Source organism: Mustela putorius, unplaced genomic scaffold (assembly GCF_011764305.1).
Source record: "Mustela putorius furo isolate JIRA1106 unplaced genomic scaffold, ASM1176430v1.1 tig00003972_pilon_pilon_pilon, whole genome shotgun sequence".
Classification (NCBI taxonomy): Eukaryota; Metazoa; Chordata; class Mammalia; order Carnivora; family Mustelidae; genus Mustela; species Mustela putorius.
Window position 1 is genome coordinate 8,621,304 of NW_025422115.1, and position 20,499 is coordinate 8,641,802.

Consider the following 20,499-nt stretch of genomic DNA (forward strand, 5'->3'; position numbering starts at 1 on the left):
CAAAACGTCGTAAGATTAGAGAGAAAGGATGCTCTGCCAAGATTAACACTTTGTATGACTCCAGTGGGAGCTGTGACCCACACTTCTCATGCTATAGGAAGGAAGGTTTAACTCAGGGCAGACTCCCTTCTATTTCTCTGTCTGCTGCCGCTGGACCACAGCTGTCCTCAACTGAGGTGCCGAAGCTGTAGTGTCTGGTGGCACTGTGGACAGTAAGAGATGGCTAGGAGTCATGTGACTGAATGGACTACAGTCACCGAGCTGCCTGGCATAGTGACCAGTGTCACTGGTAACAAATTACCTTGTAGGATGACGGAGAGATGCCGGCTTTCTAGAATGTACACGAGTTCTGCTGAATGTTTAAGGAATGCCCTGGAAAGAGAAAGGGAAAAATACTGTCAAAAAATCAGATTTCCACTATAAATATTCCTTTTAAAGTATATGAAATCAAACACACCTAATATTCTACTAAACTGTATTCTCAATAACCTTTATGAATTTCATCAGTATTTATATGATTATTCAACAGAGTATCTTCTGATTTTTTTAATCAGGGAAACTCATTAACCCTTTTATAAAAAGGGGATTAATTTACATGACATTTTTTTTTTTTAAAGATTTTATTTATTTATTTGACAGAGAGGGAGAGATCACAAGTAGGCAGAAAGGCAGACAAGAGAGAGAGAGGGAAGCAGGCTTTCTGTCCAGCAGAAAGCCCAATGCAGGGCTTGATCTCACGACCCTGAGATCACGACCTAAGCCAAAGGCAGAGGCTTAGCCCACTGATCCACCCAGCGGCTTTACATGACATTCTTGAAATCACAATCACAAAACACAGAGATCAGTGGTTGCAGGGACAGGGGGGGGGGGATGCAACTCTGAAGGGGCAGCACGGAGGCCCTGTGGTGACAGAGCAGGTCTCTATCCTGACTGTGGCAGCTGCAGGGATCTATACGCGCACAGATACACAGACCGCCGCACGCACACACGGAAACACGAATAAATGGATGAAATATGAATAAGGCCTATACATTATACCACTTGGGTGTGGTGTTGTTTTGTTTTAAAGATTTTATTTGACAGAGCGAGAGTGCACAAGCACAGGGAGCAGCAGGAAGGAGGAGAGGCAGGCTCCCTGCAGAGCAAGGAGCCTGATGCGGGACTCAATCCCGGGAGCCTGAGGTCATGACCTGAGCAGAAGGCAGATGCTTTTAACCAACTGAGCCACCCAGGTGCCCCGTGCCACTTGGTTTTGACACCATCTTCTACGTATGGAAGATGTTACCACTGGGGGAAGCTGGTGAGGAGTAAATGGAGCACTGCACTGTTTTTGTACCTCCTGTGAGTCTGTAATTATTTCAAAATAAAAAAAGTTAAGTTCAAAAAAAGAAAGTGGCTGTACAAACCTTACATATTCTAACCACCGAGTATTTTCCAGTGAAGACAACCATTTTTCTTCAGTTTCTTCAAAAGGCTCTGCAATAAATATGGCAGTTATACACACATACATGTTTAGGCATTTTAAAGAACTTTACGTGACCAGTATCAGAATTAAGTGATATACATCACAGTTTTTCATATTTAAAAGCTAGCTTTAAGAAAATATTATGCATTTTCATTTAACAATACAAACATTAAGAGACATGGTACAAGCCTATAAAAAAAACAAGGATTCCTGGGCCTTGGTTTCCTTCACTCTGGCTTTCAGGGAAATTCTGGAGAGTCTCAGCACCTCTCTGCTCCCAACAGCCAGTGGTTCTCGCTTTCCTGGGCAGCCTCTGCTTGGAATCTGGAGCTCGCACTCACAGCTTCCTGCCGGCAAAACCTGCCCTCCCTGTCTCTCTCCACCTCCCTTGCCGTCTGCCCTGCCTCTCAGGACACGGTGTCTGTGACCACGGCAGGAACAAGGACACCTTCCTGGCAGGGCCTGCATGCCCTCCCCAGTCCCGCCCGGCCTGTCTCCAGGTGTCTCTCACCTCATGAACTCCAGGCTCTGGTCACATTCCATCAGACAGCCGAAAATCATTCATGTCACTGTACTTTCTTAACACTCCCCCCATCCCCGCCAGCTCTCCCTCCAGGCCAGTGCCCCCTCACCGTTGCAGACCTGCCCCAGTAGCTGCCTCTCCTCGCTCCTGGGTAACAAGGGGCCCTCTCTGGGCACCCTTTGGGAAGGACTCACTTCACACCAAAGATGCTTTCGTGAGCCACCCCCTCCCTGGGACACACTCAAAGCACCTGAGAAGCACCTGCTCAAACACAGGATTAGAACTCGGAGGCCACACAGATTACAACACGGCTCTGTCTGAAATCCATGTCAAGTTCCATATCTCACAACGTAACTGTCTGCATTAAAATCTCAGTATGTTTGTCTGGAAGGTAAGCTCACTGTTCTCCTTGGCACTTTTACCAAATGATCCTACCATGACAGTTCACGCTTTGAAAGTGATTTCATTGGTTTATTTCTTTCCTCCAAAACAAAAAGCAGTTTAAACACCTCATTTTCTAAGAGCTTCTGATATTGTCACATTTAATAATTTGTAGATATTTCAATGAGCCTCAACTTAAATATGTCTATTTGTGTATTTTCAAGGAATATAACTTTTTCTAACATACCTCATGCAATGCTGTAACCCCCATTCATTATATACATACATATATATACAGATATATACACACACACACACACAAAATGAAATTACCATTAACGCATAGTTGCTTAAGTTTCACAAAAGCCGCCTGTATTTCTTGAATATTGGGCAAGGTCTTATCCAAATCTGATTTGTAAACATCACTTCTCTGTGGATGACTTTTAGTAACTGCGTTACAAATCCTAATAAAGACAAAATCCTTGAGTCATTCATTCATGCCACACATATTTTTTGAAGACCTATTATGAGCTAAAGCACTACTCTAAGGGCTGGAGACAGACGAATGACACCGGTGGGGCCTCTGCTCTCATAGGGCTTCTATGCTTAGTGATGGTAGGATAAATGAATAAGTAACAAGGGGCCATGGTGGCTTCACCGAATGAATACAGGCTAGTTCAGGTCACGTGGTTGGAAAGGCTTTTCTGTGAAAATGATACTGAAGTCAAAACCCAAATGACTAGAAGCCATGCAAGATTGGTGGGTAAGTGCTCTCGGCAGAGGTATAGTCAGGGCAAAGGTCCTCTGGTGGACACAAGCTCAGTTGTGGAGAATCCTAGAGAAGAGCAGTAGGGCTGAGCTGATGAGCCTAAGGAACAGGGGGTGGAGAGAGCGCAGACAGCGAAGACAATCTGTCTTACTTATGAAGGGTGGGAGAGCTGGGAAAACAAAGGAATTAAAACAATTTGCAGCTTAATAAAGTTAAAAGATTAAAAAGATTAAGAGTTTAGAAAGAACCCTGGCCCAGCAGTGCTGCAGGCTTCCCTCTAATAGCTGTGCCCCTTCCTGAGCACTTCAGGAGCAGACATGGCAGTCAACACTGGCCTCGGAGCATGACACGACAGACAGGTCACTTTCAACGTGACCAAGGCAAAAAATCCATCAGAGATTATGTGAAGGCAGTCACCCTCCTTTCCAGAAACCTCCTTTGAGGGTCACTTGTCGGCTATTTGCTTCAACAAACATGGTTTTCTTAGGTATGGCAGTGTGGAAAAAAACCCTAGCATCTGGCTGGCTATACCAATAATAGTGTGTAATATACAATCTGAGGCTCTCTGAGCCAGTTTTCAAAGATCTGTTCCTTTGTCCTCATCTATTTTGTAAGTATTGAATAAGTATCTGATACAGCAGGTATTTCCTGAGTGCTGAACGTACAGCGGTGTCCAAAACGTAGTCCCTTTAGCTCCAGCCTCATAGCAAAGACAGGCAGTAACCAAACTAACACACATATACAATTAAAAACCGAAGTAAGTGTTACAATGAAAACAGCCATGGAGAATGTATAACTCGAGGCCTGATCTAATTTAGGAGGTGAGGGACAGCTTACTTTCAGGAATGATGTCTGAACGGAGATATAAAGAATGAGTGAGCACTGAGCGGGTGGGGTAGAGAGTGCGTGAGGATAAGGATGAAGACAGCCAGCCTGAAAGGGAAGAGCACCAGTGTACATCAGGTGGGAAAGCCCCGGCACAGTCCACGGGGCCAGGGCCCGGAGTAACAGGCCTGGTACTGGTGAGACACGGAAGGCATGAGGGCCCCTGACATACTGGGGGTGAAGCTGAAGTGGATACACATGGGTTTGTAAGATTTTGAGAAAGAGACAGAATTTGATGAACTGAATGTGGGGAAGGAAGAGGAAGAGAACATATCCAGGATGATTCCTGGGTTTCTGAGAACAGGCTGGGAGAGGGCACGGTGCCTGTCCTGGCATCTGAGTTTGGACATCATGAGTTTAAAGGGCCTTTAAGACTTCCACAGAAGAGGGGCACCTTGGTGGCTCAGTGTTAAAGCCTCTGCCTTCAGCTCAGGTCATGATCCCAGGGTCTTGGAATCGAGCGCCGCATCGGGCTCTCTGCTTAACAGGGAGCCTGCTTCCTCCTCTCTCTCTGTCTGCCTCTCTGCCTGTGATCTCTGTCTGTCAAATAAATAAATAAAATCTTAAAAAAAAAAAAAAAAAGAGAGAGAGAGAGAGACTTCCAGAAAAGATGTCACATTAGAGATATAAATTTTATGATCAATGAAGCCACAGCCACAGATGAACTTCTTGAAGAAGGAAATAGAGAATAGGAAGCAGTGGCTTCAGACAGCTTCTAGGTAGTCTGCAAAGAGCCAGGGCTGCAGAGGGCACACAGTACCAGTGAGAAAGAGGGGCTGCAGGAGAGTGGGAAGGAGCAGAGCGCTTTAGGGACAGACAGAGCACAGCAGTGATGGCTGCTGCCTGCTGAATGCCCACTGCTTTAATGACAAGGAGCTTAGACCTTAGACACACCTACTAATAGAGAAGTCTGATTTATCCTGAAGTATCTCAACCAGAAACCACTGCACTCTGGAAGTATGTTAAAGGTGACACTGGTATAGCAAGATGTCAGCAACGTAAGATCCTCTGGTGTCTTAGAAGCCAAAGGGTTAAATTATGTTTAGTATAAACTTCAATGTTAATTTTAATATATGCACATTTTTTTTCAAAATGGTAATTCATGTACAGAATACATGCTGCTAACTAATTAATAAAACTATGCCATTTTCCAACTATTTTCAAGTAGTCAGGAGTTTACTGTACTCATTTAGGATAACTAAAATGTCCCAAGTAACAACAGCCATGTCTTGATTACCTCTGGTCAATTTTTCTCTGCTGCAGCACGTCTTTTATGAGGGCCATTCGCACAAGAGCACTGCCATTCGAGTGGCTCCAGCACCAGAGCTAGGAGAGAAGCAGAGCCTTTACTTAACTGGGCAGAAGAAAAAGACATCGGAGTGAATGAAATCCAACAGACATCACTTACTGGCATCCTTCTTCCAACAAAAGAATGGGAAAAGATCTTCAGATCTTGGTCTGCTAAAGAACTTGGCACTACAAAGTATTCTGGAAGGCTGGAGAGGAAAAAGCAAACTGTGACACAACAGTCCTGTGCTTTAGGCAAGTAAATGTACTTTCCAGATGCCATGTATACACATTTATGCCCATTTAGTGTGTTCCCTACTTGACGGCCACATGGCTGGCATCTACCGTGGAAGACGAGGCAGACCCTAGACATCTCTGCCTAAAACATGTATCATGGGGTCAATTATCACAGAACTAATATTTATAGCAATGGAAAACAGCCAAAGGAGATGCGTGAAATATTCTCCAAAATGATTTTTAATCAAAGATGTATTCGGTTTCTGAAAAACATATCCATCTTTGTTCTCTACGGGCAAGGACAAAAGGTACAGAAGACAAAACCAAACCCGAGCCTCAAACCCAAGAAGCTTTAGCTCCTTCTCTCCGTCTTCTAACCATTTCCAACCCCAGAATACACCCAGACTCCAGGACACTGCCTGGACAGCAACTCCTAGCAGGCAGGCTCACTGCGCCCAAACTCTCTCCTTCCCTTATCTTTAAAACACCCATGGAAGCACTATTAAAAACAAATGTTCCATTCACGGTAACGTGGAAGTCACCAGAGAGCAGAGTCTGATTATTACGCATAAGAAGTCTGGACTCACCAAGTGGAGATCATGTAACCCTCGTTAATAGAACACACTCTCCAGCCGGAGGCACCCGTCCTCTTGATTTCTCGGTCCCAGTCTGAGTATGTTTCGAAGAGCGGAGTTTTTTGGGTGCTGCCAGCTCCACTGCCGCCTCCTGAGGGTACTCCATTAATTTTGTTGGCTACAAGAGAAAGCGGTATGATTAATTTTATTTCAAGGTCCCATTTCGTCCCACGCACCCTCTCCGCTCTCGGCGCCTGTTAGGAACCCGTGCGGACGGGACGCCTGCCTGCTCCCTGCGAGTCTCTCAAGTCTCCCTCAGATGCTCCGACTGCTCCCAACGGTCCGGAGAAAGAGGCAGCCCTCCTCTTCGAAGAACTCATTTTGTTTCGTCCTTATCAGCTCTTTCCTGACTCCCTCAGCACCGTTGGTTTTCTGTCCTTCTACTGGCCCTTTCTCCTCTGCCTTCAAACTCAAATAGGTCACCTTGATTTTGAAAAGATTTTCACGAGACTAAGCTGCACCACTCCAGCTACCGCGCTAGATAGACATTTTTCGCTCCTCCCCATTACTGACGATCTTCCCGAAATGAGGAACAATGCTTGCTGCCCAGCTCTTCTCCTCTTCCATGGTCTTCTACCCTATCGTTTCATGGAAGCCACTCACAAGCCTCCCTCATCCCCCTGCCCTAAACTGTGGGGTAAATTCAAATCCTTGCTCATTTTTTCCATATGTTTTGCCTGGAACAATGAATGCATCCAAACATGTCTGCTCTTGACCAAATCTTTTATCCGCCTAATATTGACGCCCCACTCTTTTCTACGGTTCATTATAAAATCCTTGGTCTCCTGTATCTACTCAAATTTCCTTTGATAAGTTCACAAGGGTTCCTTGTACTCCATCCACCACAGGGCCACTCCCATCTGGGGATTTCAGCAGAGGGCCTACACTTGAATTTCCTCAGCAAGAAGCCCTCTCTCATGGAGAACTGCTGTCCTCTGTGACATGCCCACAGACTCAGGAAAACCAACAGAGTGACCAGAGGGAAAAAGAGTGTCTCAGCAGTCAGCCTCATCTACCCTGGCAATCTGAGGTGACAGACGACACAATCTTTCCTGGTCCTGTGTCTCACTGCTGCAGGTGGCAATGGTGGTAGCAAGTTTCTAGTCTGACATCCCCGACACGACGTTCTGCAGCACTCAAATAGTCTGTAGCCTGCTACATGACCAATGCCCCCAAATGGTGCTTTCGTGATGCTATACCCTTGACCCAAACTTTCCCTCATGGTCATTTTCCAACTTCCTAAAGCATAACCTAAATGGTTTTGCTTAAAAAGCCCTTAGATAATCAACCTGACCTTTCATTACTGCCTAAGCCCCGTGCTGCCCTGTAACCACAGAAACCCCTTCACTGTCCCAAGAACATGCCATGCCCACTTCTGTGGACCATTTATTAACACCTGGTGCAGACAGGTATTTTTGGAGAACTTCCCATGTGCTAAGGCCTGAAAATTTAAAAATGAGTGCAGTTTTATCTATATCTTGAGACTGCCAACAAGACAGTGAAGGGTAAGCTCGGCCCCAGTCACAGTGAGCAGGATGTACAGGCGCAACGACAGCCCAGGGGAGGACGCCCTTGGCACTCACTGGAGACGGAGGCCGGGGCACGAAAGACCTCAGGATCTGACCACACTTGAACAGAGACCTAAGGAAGGAGCCCAATGTTGCCAGGTGGCTGGCGAGATGAGAAGAAGGTAGGCATGCTGGGTAAAGCCGAACATAAAAAACATGGTGTAATTGTAGAATACCAGCTAGAGCACGAGGGATGCAAGGGATGGTGGAAGAGAGGCTGGAAAATGAGATGGAGCCAAGACTCTTGGTCTCTGCTGCCCCGAACAGTAGCCATTAGCCACATGTGTGATTGAAATAAAATAAAGTATGCAGGTCCTCAGTTGTACCAGCCACATTTCCAGTGCTGAACAGCTGCATGTGGCTAGAGGTTCCTATACCAGAAAATGCAGAGGAGAGAACATTTCCCTTCCTGGACTGCGCTACTCTAGATTAGAGAGGGTCTTATGCACCATGTTCAGAATTTTGAATTTTATGCTTTAAGTGGCATCTGAATTACCCATTCTGATTTCAGCAGAGCTTATTTAATAGTAAAACGCTAAAGCCAAGCACATATCCTGGAGTGCCACTCCATCACAGAGCCTTCTCCAGAGGAGCTATAACAGCAAAGTCTGCTGAGAAACTTGAGAGCTGTCATCTCTCTGGGAGGCAGAACCTTCATGGAATGTCCAGGCAACTGTCACATTACTCACAGTGTTCCAGAACACCAAAACCACAGAAAGCTATTCAACATTAGAAGATATAATTCATCATGCGATCAAATTACAGAGGAAAAACAAACCCCTTATGATCAGTTCAAAATGCAGAAAAATATTTTATCAAGTTCAGTACCTACACATAATTAAAAAAAAACAAACTTCAGTAAACTAGGAATCAAAGGGAAATTCCTTACTTGATAAAGGGTAATTACCAGAAACACACAGTAAACATCATCTTTATAAAAATCCGGAACAGAAATGATGCCTGCTATCCTGATTACCAGTCAACACTTTATCAGAGGTCCTCACCACGCGATGAGACAGCCACCACCAAAAAAGAAGTAATAAAGAGCACATTCACCATTTTTAAAGAGCTATCTATGCAAATAGTTTGGCAGGATACACTCAGCTAGGAGTCTAGAATGGAGCACTTTTGAGTGTTTTGAAGTTATAGACTTTAGTAAGCTACTGAGAACACACAGTTTATGAGACAGTTTCTCTAGAAAGATGTAGTCTGGTCTAACTACGAAAAGACAAAGCTTCTGAAGATCAGGTGAGAGAACCGATAAGATATTACACTGTTTACTATTTTACAGGTTTTGGTTGTTGAAAACCTGTCCATTTCTCAACAACTAGAGCTAGGTTATATGTTTACATCTTCTTCAGTGACAGCTTATTAGAGAATGTGCAGCAGATGTTTAATATGGCATCAGAGAGTGTGGAAATTCTAACGCTTTCCAGAAAGTCCAAAAGGCCAGATGCCTGTGGCCTGCTCTTCAAGCGGATTACTAATGCATGCAGCAACACAGTGGCAAGATCAGTCATATTACGAAGATCCAGCTCCCCTCAGAGTTACCTGAGGCTTTAGGACAGCTCCTCAGCCAACTAAAAGTGAAAACCAGATAGTAAGCACTCCTGACCTTGGCTACCTTCTTCTTTTTTTTTTTTAAGATTTATTTATCTGACAGAGAGTGAGGGTGAGAAGAACACATGTGCACACGTGTGCATAAGCGGGGTGGGGGGAAGGGCAGAGGGAGAGAGAGAGAATCCTCAAACAAACGTCCCACTGAGTGCGGAGCCCGACGCAGGGCTTGATCCCAGGACCCCGAGATTATGATCTGAATCAAAATCAAGAACTGAATGCGCTCAATCAACTTAGCCATCCAGGTGCCCCATCTTGGCTATCCTCTGTGACACAGCTCAGAAGTCTGGATCCCATGCCGTGCTAAAATTATCAGAGAATTTCCACTTAACTACTGCCATCTACATTTAGAATGGCCTCAAAGAACAGCAAAGACAGTAAAAATGGTCAACATATGAGAAGAAAGCCTATCGCTTTGACAATACTGCAGGAACAAGAAGTCATCAAGGATGTCGAGTTTTGTAAAAACAAAGCTGTGATGTTATGTTCAACAGGGTGAGTCAACAAAGTAGTTCTAACCAGGAGACTTGGGCTTTGGGCCTGGGCACAGCTGGTATGGCTGCATTTCTAAAAGCTCCTCTGGGAATTCTGATACAGGACGCTGGTTGGGAATCACTAGTATTCAAGAGACAGCTACACTGAGAATCTTAAAAGAACCAACAGGCAAAAAACTTTAAAAATGTCTACAGTTTCAAATGGACTATGTACTCTGCAAGTGGTTTTCAAATAAGCATTTAATGGGAAAAAATCTAATACCAAGGCCTAGGTTAATAAAAAGGAGAAAATCACAAAATAAAATAAACCATTGAAAATGAACATTTTCTGCCCTGAGACTAAATGACAACTTGAGATTATATCACAGCATTTGCAAGGTCAGTGTCTGCCCTGGAGTAGAGTTGCTAACACTGAGGCTACAGATAACTTCGTGAGGTTTTCTTTTCTTTCTTGCTTTCTTTTTTTTTGAGCAGGGGAGGGGCAGCGGCAGAGGGAGAGAGAGAATCTTAAGTAGGCTCCATGCCCAGGGCAGCGCCTGATGCAGGGCTCGATCTCACCAGATCACAACCTGAGCTGAAATCAGGAGTCAGACACTTAACTGACTTAAGCCACCCAGGTACCCCAAATTCATGAGGTTTTCAATTCTCCAGACTGGAAGCATAATCTGACATCTTACCAATTTTATTACAAAAATCCATCTGTACTTTTGTGACATTATCTGCCCAATAACAACCTGACTGATGAAAGCAGAATCCTTGTGGTTTCTTTCAAGGTAAGAAAGAAAGAACCCAGAACCACTGTGTGTTTGTGCCAGCGCCTCCTGAGGGATTCCAAGCCTAGGGGTGCTACACAACATCCTTTACTTCGGGATCCTCACAGAAGTACTTGGATGACTGGTGAGCTCTGCAGAGATGGTGTTTTCACTCAAGGGATGCCGAACATGGAAGAAAACCTCAGAGTGCTTAAGGCCATCTAAGAGAGTCTTTCCCTAGATAACTGCAGGGGATATCCTCTAACTCCAGACCTTATTCGTGGAAACAGCTTTGTCACCTACCTGCCTGCAAAAAGGACTTCTTTATTCTTTAATCCAGCCAATGAATCAAGGTGGCATCCAGAAGTTCAAGAGTGGATTATTGGGCATCTTTCACTCACAAATTAATGAATTCTGACTGCAGTGTGTGGATAGTTCAGGCTTCTTTTGATCTTAAGGATGCAGTTTATGCTTCTGCAACAGCACGGAAGGATATTAAAGGGTGTTACCCTATGAGGAATTGTAACAAAACTCTGGCCAAGTGTTATGTTTATGAAGTACCTGTTAAAGCAGGAGGTGACTGAAGGATGTAATAAAAAAAAGTGTCCCTGAATATTTTAAGTATTAATTATCAAACTTTATCAACAAAGCTTTATATAAGAAGACATACAGAACCGATTGATGTAAATAAGAAAATCCCCTAGCAGAGCTATGGGTAGAATAAATATTTAAGGTATTGTTAACCCAGAGATGCCCACAAGGAATGGATGAAGAAAACTGAGAAGTAACCAGAGCAGGCATCAGGTTCCCAAACGCATAATGAAGTTTAGTGCATTTGCTGAGCTCAGGTCATTACATAACTGCAGAAATCATGAATCTATATCCTGGACAGAGTCATTTCTATTAGAAAAAAAAAAGCATCAAGAATTGATCTTATCATAAATTAAAGTGGGAATCAAAGACTCTTAGAACTCTCGGACTTCTTGAAACTTTCATTTCAGCTACTCTCTTGCAAGTGTGGGTGAGGATCTTACTGAAAATAACCTTGATGATCATGGTCTGTAGCTTGATGATGACCCAAAGAAATATTCACCTAATGAGCAATGCCGGATCTACAATACTTTTATGTTTAGACAATAAGTGAATGTATAATTTATATTAAGAAATAAACTTTAAAAATAATTTGTTCAAGCCTAAGTTACAATTGGTTACATTTTGATAAGAAAAATTAAGTTACAAATACTTTGTCTTTCATTTCTATAAATACAACACTATATGATAAGAGCTACTCCCTCTGCAAAGCGTGACTTTCACATACCATCTCTATGGTGTTTACAAAGATCTTTTAGAGTAGTGAAAATATACTTATACCATATGCACCTGTAGATACTCTGTATTTTTCCTACATTTTAATGTATTTACAATATAATAATACTCAAATATGCTTTTATTACATTGGTTAAATCACTATAGTATGTTATGTTTTGAGATAATAGAATGAAAGACCAGTATAATTAATAATTTGTAAGATCCTTTTCCCGACCATGTTAGGGTGAACTGATCTTTGATTGTAAATACATAATGGATTTATTTTTCTTCCTTAGTAGTGGGAGAACATGTGCCTTAGTACGTTGAGTCAACCTGTGGTCCCTAATCCACAAAGGGCTAATATGAGACATGACCCCTTTGTTTTTCCTCTTCCCTTTATCAGATTTTTAAAAATGGCTGATTAAAATTAAATTTGCATGTAAGAAATGTACAGAATGATCATCTGGAATTTTCCTTGGTGATGTCATCACTGAATAATCACATAGTCAGGAAGTATATGAATAGTACTACTTTACTTTTACAAAAACTGCCTGGAATGTACTTGTCCTTTGGACAAATGCTCCTCTTTCTTTCATCAGTTTTATTAAGAAATATAAATTCAGTATTTTGATGACCTCAATGATGATCTCTCCACTAAAAAGTTTAACCACTTCAGCTTTTGCATAAAATTACACCATGTCAGAAAAGATCATGCATTTCAAATATCTTTTGATTTTCTGTTTTCTTTAAAAGTTTAGACTATTTCAACTCAAGCTATCAATTAAAAATGGGGAGGAGGGGGATCTTTCTTGTCTATAAAATACAAGCCAGGGACCATTGGTAAAAGACCTAACATGATTCTTATAAACCTATGTTTATAGCTACTTACAGGTTCTTCCTGGTCACTTTCTAACAAATAATCTAACAAATCTCGCCTCTTTTAGTATATAGTGCTTTACTCTGTAGCAGTTATGAAGCTAATAATTCTACAATCATTAAAGCTCATGTACTTGGAAGCCTCTGATAAACATAAGAATAAAACTTATACAATGTAAAGTTAGTTACAATATTTAGTATTTTCATATTTACCTGAATTGTGGTATTTTTTCCCAACATATTCAAATGCAAAGAGTAGCTGGAGGTCTGTTGGCTGGGAATAATGAGCTATTGCAAGGCATACCTAGGAAAAATTCTACATTTAGAATTTGATTTTTAACACACTTATTTAAATGAAATGTACAATAAGGCCTTGGTTACTGGGAGCATCATCTTGGGTGGGCCAGTGATTATAGATTCTTATTTACGTGTTTTTTTCTGTTGAAGTTAGAATGGGAAAAAGCTCCCTACGGCCAGGTATCTCATTCATTGTTGTGCCCCCAGGACACTGTTTATAATCTTTAGGGAGTACAAGGTTAAGTATTTATTAAGTGCTTGTTGTGAATTTTAACAGGAAAGTAATTTTATTCAAATAAAGAAACTTGAAACCTAAAGAAGCATTCTCCAAAAAGGTAATGACATACAGAAAGAGATATAGATATAGATATATATACATACATACTCCTAAAGAAAGGATTAAAAAAAGTTTCATTTTTGGTGGACTGTAATGATTTAATACCAGCAATCTGGAAGGCTTAATGTAAGGTATGAAATTTTAATGTTCATAACCTCATGGATTAAAAAATAACTAGACTTAATAGGAAAGTTACAATCACAAAAAAGTAAAAATTAGCAAGAAACCCAAAAAGTACAGGGTGACTCATTAAAAGAACCAAACAACTGTGTTTAAGAAAATGCTTTGAGACTACGTCTAGGATGGAGTGTGGGCTTCTCCATCGAACAGATCAGGCCATGAATCATAGTGTCTACCAAACACTTGCCCTGTAAATGATATAAAATCAGTTCACCTCTCTGAGCCTTGGTTTGAGCAACTGTAAAATGAAGATAATACCTATGGCTACAGTAAGGATTAAATCTTAATGCATGCCTTGGCCTCTGCAGAAGCGCCATACATGGAAATATGGTTGATATCATTTCCAACTGCTGTTGGAGAGAAGGAAGGACGGACAGTGCTCTATGTTGACAACGCCCTGGATAGACTGCAGAAGAAAATATTCTTAAATGATTGGAACAGAAAGAAGAAATTTAAGACATATGAAAGGAGAGAAGAGAAGATCTTACTTAAAAAGATTAAATATTATTTAGAAGAAAAAGCATTACGCCAAAACAATATATTTCTGACAGGGAGCAAGCAGGAAAAGTTTAGTTGTTAGTCCATGTTGATTAGTGGTGTTTGGGAGGGTTGACACAAATTCTACTAATAGGTCAACTATGTGTCAAGTTCTTGTTTAACAAGTATACTAAAAGTCTTCTACAGAATGTTTCCTGTCTTACTAAATTAGAATATATACACAAATAAAAGGAGTTTATCACTAGTTTTAGTTTTGACTAAAAGCAATAACGAAAGATTCTTGAAACTTTTATGTAATACCTCAATTTTCTTGACTACAGGGAAAGCCTTTGAGAACAGTCCCAGTTACACAATTAGGAGACAGTAACCTACATTCCCATCCCTAATCGGTCGAACAGTCTTCCTCAGAGAGCTTCTTCCAGCAGCAAAACTACTGACCTCCGTATACCTGAAGTAGTCCTCAACCACCTCCTATTCTTCTGGTTACCATATGTAGTTTATAAGCTTTGTTGTACTTTCCTCAAGATTATCTTTCACTTTTGTTCCATTTCCCTGCACTACCACAGCCATATTCTTAAGCCATACTCACCTTTCGGCATTTCTGTGAGCTTCCCTGTATTATGGAAAAAAAAAAAAAATCCACAATGCCTAAGAAGTCTCTTCTAAAGAGGAAATTCTGACCAGCAACTGTGTTTCCCAATATCCTGCTATGGTTCCCAGATACCTGCATAATAAAATAAATCTCATTCTTGATTCTTCACCACGTTGGCTCTCCTCTACCAGACATCGTTTCTTTTCCCAATGTTCCCTCAGTGGTCTCCTGTCAAGAACAACGTATCTGCCCATATTTCATATTTTGCCTGCCTTACTCCCAGCCACCTACCCGCCACACTCTGCCTGAGAAATCCTTCTCCACTGCTCGGCCAACCATGCTGTCCCTGTATCTACAAGCTTCGTTGAACTTAAATCTCTTCACAGTCTTCCTAGTCCAAGCTGATTTCACAGTATTAACTGCAGAAACCCTTCTGTTCTCTGTGAAGAACAATCACTCTGATATAAAGTGTCCCTTCTGTTAGCTGTGCTTGTGTAGCTGAATGAATTTCAAAGTATTCATGACATAGTTTTGAGTGTAGATGGAAAAAGCATAGGGGTTCTTCGTTTTACTTCCAAAATTAAATTCAATTCCTCAAGGGTAGATGCTACCTCTGTCATTCATTGGACAGGTATTTCCTGCCCATCCACCACATCCAAAGCCCTGGGGCTGCAGCAATTAACAACACAGACCCAGATCCCCATCCCCAGCCTCTTGAAGCGTACATTCTACAAGGGGAAGACAGACATGAAGCAAGACAAACAAGAAAAACAATAGTGAGATCATCATAAGAGCTAAAGGAAAAAAATAAGCCCAGCGGGGGAGGGATATGAGGTGTTAGGGTGAGGTAGAGAAGGGAGTAGATTAATAATGTAGAGGAGGAGACCAGGAAAGACCTTTCTGTGCAGAGCAGAGTGAAGACCTGAAGACTTCTGCATTTTTGGTTTTCCTCAGCAGCTTTCTGAAGGTGCTTTGCGTATAGCAGCAGCTGCACTAAAAATACTGTTGACAAAATTATTTACTAACATAGTAAGGAAAATCCTCTAAGCCAATGAAATGAGCATATCACGTTGTCTGACACATTTAGAAAGCAGCCACAGGCCTTGTTTACACAAAAGAAATTCACAGATCATTATGGAGTATGTTGTTTATGGTCACAAAGCAAAAACAAACAAAGCAAACCCAACTAGGCAAACCCAATGTAGCCCACTTTTAGAAAGCCCTTGAGAATAGCACACCACATCTATAAAGGGTCAGGAAACAAATGAGTGTGCCTAATGGCATCTCCAGTGCAAGAAGACTACGAACAATCTGTGAAACCAAAGCTGGTTAATCACCTGCACAACGGCTGATGGGGGGAGGGAACAGGGGGCACAACTTGAACTAGAGCTGGTGCTGAGTAGTGTAATCACAAGTGTGTGTAACTTACTTCTACGTAACCTAAGCAAGGGGCCTTCTTGGGGACCCAAATAAAGGCACATATCACTTGAGCTATCTGGGTTACATTCATGCTGTTATGTAGGACATTTTGAGAAGAGAAATAAAGCCAAGAATCCTCTCCCTCAGGCTTTTCTGTACACGCTCTTTAAAAAGCTTACGTCCATATTCCTAGCTTCCGTCACTAAGAGCTTGAAAGACTCAAAAAAGTAGGTCTCATTTTCATGTAAAATTATTCTAATTTTGCAACGTGCTCCATAGCATTAAAAATTTTTAGAAAAACTCTACATCTTTTAACACTGCTTCTGAAAATGGTTCATCTGCCCTGGCTGTCATAGGGAATGAAGAATATCTTGGTAATAAAGACATTAAATTATGGAGGGAAAAGAGTAAACTACTTCTGAAGTGATCTGTGGACCAAGGACAATCTTACGGACAGAGAAGCCAGAAGTGCCCACAGTTGGTTTCTCCTCTAAGACCAGCTGGGGGCGCGGCCCTGGAGAAGCTCAAACCTCAGCAAGTTCTAGCACACTGACAAACAGAACTGGTTTCCTTATTTTGTGCTCCAAAAGCTACCAAGGAGTAAGTCTCTGATTCAAAGCAAAAAAAAAAAAAAAAAAAAGTTCAGGAAAAGCCAACTATTCTTTAAACAGATGGGTTGAATTTTCACTTTTAGAAAGTATGCCTGACAAGTGGTTCACAACCAACTAATCTGAAAATAAAGTAGAAATAAAGGGCATACATTTCACTTATCATCTTTATATACATGTACACACACACACACATATATATTTTGTAAGTAATAAATCATTAAAAACAATTTCTTTTTTTTGCTCCTCAGCAAAAGGAAAGGGTGGTTCCAAGTTGCTTTGAGGCTAGACACCCAATTCTGCAAAATCAAATTCCTTTTTGCTTTATACAGATCTGTCCCAAACGCTAACTTGTGACAGACCCAGGATGAGAAGGATGAACGCTAATGGATGCAGAAGCACAGTGTCATCTCACTTTGTCCTATCACAATTTAGGCAACACCAACTAGATTACCAGAGGGTTATAGAGCAATATTTAACAAAACATGAACCAATTTAGCATTTTGAGATTTCATATTTCAAACAGAAATATAAATGCTTTTGGTATTTCAAAGCTAATCAGTGGTTTACCCACCAGAGAACTCTGAATGTGCATCTGGTCATTTTAAAACAACTTATAAAATCAGAGCATTTCCACAGAAAATTTAGCATTCAAAATTTCCAGGAGGTAAAAATCAAGCTGTAGCTCCCCAACTGTTACCTAATTTTAGTTGAAAACTTTCACTTGAAATAAAAGAATATGCTAGAATTCTTCTTTTTAACTCATGAAGCCAGCATACATGCCTTCACCTCTGTGTCTGAAACGTAAGTCAGGGAAAAAAATTCTCTTTATATTCTTACTGCCTCCAATTTTCTTTTCTGCACCTGCAACCCCCACCCATAACATGTCTGTACGAAAGACAAAAAGAGCATTTCTTTCAGGCCTGAGGTTACATGCTTTTAATATTTTAAGACAGAGGAGAAAGGATTTGTGCCAGAAGTCTAGTCTTGGAAAAGGGCATAAACAGTTGGACTAGGGTGTTTCATGTAGACAGTTCCGTGCAGTCCCCTTCATCACTTACCAGCAGCACAAGACAAGGGATATCCTGAATTTCCAGAGCACTCAACTGTTTCATTCATTTGGCAACTAATCACTTATGTGAAAACATCTTTTATGCCACTACTTTGTACCACTCTTCAATTTTCATGTGTTTCTGCTCTAATCTTCTCAACTAAGCACACAACTTCACACTTAAAAAATGACCAGCAGGTATTTCTTAGAAGGCTCAAGAATGAGGCCAAATAATTATGATTTCTAATTACTGAAACAGAGTCATCTGAAAAATATAGTTGACAGTGGGAGAGAGGGAAAAGTTCTGAAAGAATATTGGGCCACTGTATCAATTTCTTACTTAAAAAAAAAATCCTGTCCTAAATCTCTTAAGATCTATGGTGTTCCTGTTCTTATTTTTTTTTAATTTTTATTCATTTTTTTAGTTTCTTTTCAGTGTTCCAGAATTCATTGTTTATGTACCATACCCAGAGCTCCATGCAATGGTGTCCCTATTCTTGATATGCATTCTGAAATTAAGATTTTCATAAGCAGATTCTTGATACTTTGACTGATTAAATTACACGTATATATTTAAGCTCAAAAGTAACTCAGCTAAAATGTTTTATAATGAGCCTACTACCTAAATAGTCTTAAAAGTCCTTCTTCATAAGAGCAGGCATCTCAAGTTAGTAAAATGCCCAAATCACAAACTGCAGAACTGAAAAGATGAAAGCGGCCTACAAAACGTGAACCAATGACTCACAGCTACCTAGTTGAATCTTTGATTATGGAGCATGCCGAAAGATGGTTTTACACCTGAATACTTTTAGCCACAGAGCTCGCCACACTCTGCTAGATAATCTAGTCTTTGAGGTCCAGCATGTTCAGATATTTATCTATGCTTGCCTTCCTGTGAGGAAACTGATGATTCGAAGTTCTAAAAATAGATCCACAATGTCCTCACCAAAGGGTATGAAAACAGCTGCCTTAAGAATTTTTTGACGGCTTCATTTTGATATCAACAGAAAATTCACTGCAATAAGTCTACTAACCATGGAAACCAAGAGCACCAGAGCATTCTGGGGTGGTGCAAAAGCTGAATCATTTCTGAGAGAAGGTTCCACTTCACTAAGAAACTGTTCCTGTATTCCCAGTGTGTGGGAGCAGACCTCTCCTGGAAAGTGTTATATTCTCTGCATTTGCTGCATCATGGCCTGGACCTGTAAGGCAACATGTCCACCAGCTTCACTCCTCTGCCAAAACCAAAAGTGGGATCAAGGAAGTGGAAATTTTTGCCCATGAAACTCACTCCATGAGCAGACAATAAACATTCCCAGAAGTCAGGGAAAAAACAGAGCCAATTAAAAAGTTCCTAGATTTTAGCTGTTCCCGTGGAATAGCTCTCAAATTAATTCACTAAGATTTCCTTAAAGTACTAATAATTATTACGCCTCTCCCATAACTGTACCTTTACCTAACCCTTATGTAACTTGTTAAGTCTAACTTAGTTCATTGATGACATTCTAAGGTATTTTCTAAAGTTCTAACCAAGAAAGAAACCAGCTGGTAATGGTTTAAGTGCAAAAGATAGATTAATTTCTACATCATAGTTTCTAGTATTGTAGGAGCTGATAAAAAAAAAATCTGAGCAACTTAGAAAAAAGAACTTCCACACAGAACTGATACTGGCAAATACAGTGCAAAACCCCAAACTTGATAAAGCTTAATAGTATTACCTTTTTGGCACTTTCAGGACCTGATTCATCAAAGCGAAATCTGACAATTCTGAAATCTTTACAGTAAATAATTAACTCTGTTGGATTAAATTTCAGTTTCTGGTTGGGACCTAGGACTTTCTGCTTCCTCTTGTGGTCATTTACTAAAAAGGAAAAAATAAAGAAAAAAAAGTGTAAAAATTCTTTTTGTCACTCACTCTTTAGTATACTTTAACAAATTATTACTGAAAATAATTAGGTTACCCCCTACTTAAACACTGCTTCACTGGTATCTTTTATATTTGTCTACAATTTACAGAACTTGGAAAGGGGATAGATTTTAACTTCGCTTTTGACTATATTTTAAATAATCTTTGCATAAAACCACCACCATCTAGATACATTTAATGCTTAAAATTTTAATTAAAAAGAGGACAAATACTTAGAAAACATAAAAAGCTAAATATGCTGTATTTCCATTTAAAAATAATTTATTGACTTCAGGACACCTGGGTGGCTCAGTCAGTTGAGCATCTGACTCTTGTTTTCAGCTCAAGTCATGATCTCAGGATCATGGGATTGAGCCCCACATCGGGCCTGGCACTCAACGAGGACTCTGAGATTCTTTCCCTCCCTCTTTCTTCCCCTCCCCTTGCTCACATTTGTTCTCCCTCTCTCTCTAAAATAAATAAAAGTTTTAAAAAATAATTTATTGACTTCTCTTTCATTAATATTCCTGGGACTCAAATAAAAGGGAGGGGGGACATAAACCTACAGAAATAAAATTCCAACCCAAATGATTGAGAGGTGTGAGTCTTCAAGCAACACTTCTTGAGGAGAATCAGCTTTTATGGACTGAGTAAAGAATACTACATACCTGTGACAATTTGCTCAATACATGTTAAAGGGACATCATGCTCACCCAGAAGAAGGTTTCTGTAATGGAATTTCTGAAATAAAAATTATGTTCATGTTAGGTCATTCCTCAACAACCTGAAATGGTAGTAACTGCCTTACTCTACC

At 40.9% G+C, this 20,499-nt stretch overlaps 1 protein-coding gene across 4 annotated transcripts in view; it reads right to left on the reverse strand.

Annotated features, from left to right (window-relative positions):
* Positions 1-20,499, reverse strand: part of MTMR10 (myotubularin related protein 10) — a 53,034-nt gene that overhangs the window by 11,477 nt on the left and 21,058 nt on the right. For all 4 annotated transcript variants that reach the window (XM_013060098.2, XM_004759862.3, XM_045070756.1 and 1 more), the window contains 9 exons: positions 20,354-20,426; positions 19,498-19,640; positions 13,011-13,101; positions 6,135-6,300; positions 5,432-5,519; positions 5,261-5,349; positions 2,703-2,833; positions 1,407-1,476; positions 302-372 (listed from right to left, as the gene is read on the reverse strand). In XM_013060098.2, the coding sequence (XP_012915552.1) occupies positions 302-372; positions 1,407-1,476; positions 2,703-2,833; positions 5,261-5,349; positions 5,432-5,519; positions 6,135-6,300; positions 13,011-13,101; positions 19,498-19,640; positions 20,354-20,426 (922 nt within the window). The remainder of the gene's footprint in view (positions 1-301; positions 373-1,406; positions 1,477-2,702; positions 2,834-5,260; positions 5,350-5,431; positions 5,520-6,134; positions 6,301-13,010; positions 13,102-19,497; positions 19,641-20,353; positions 20,427-20,499) is intronic.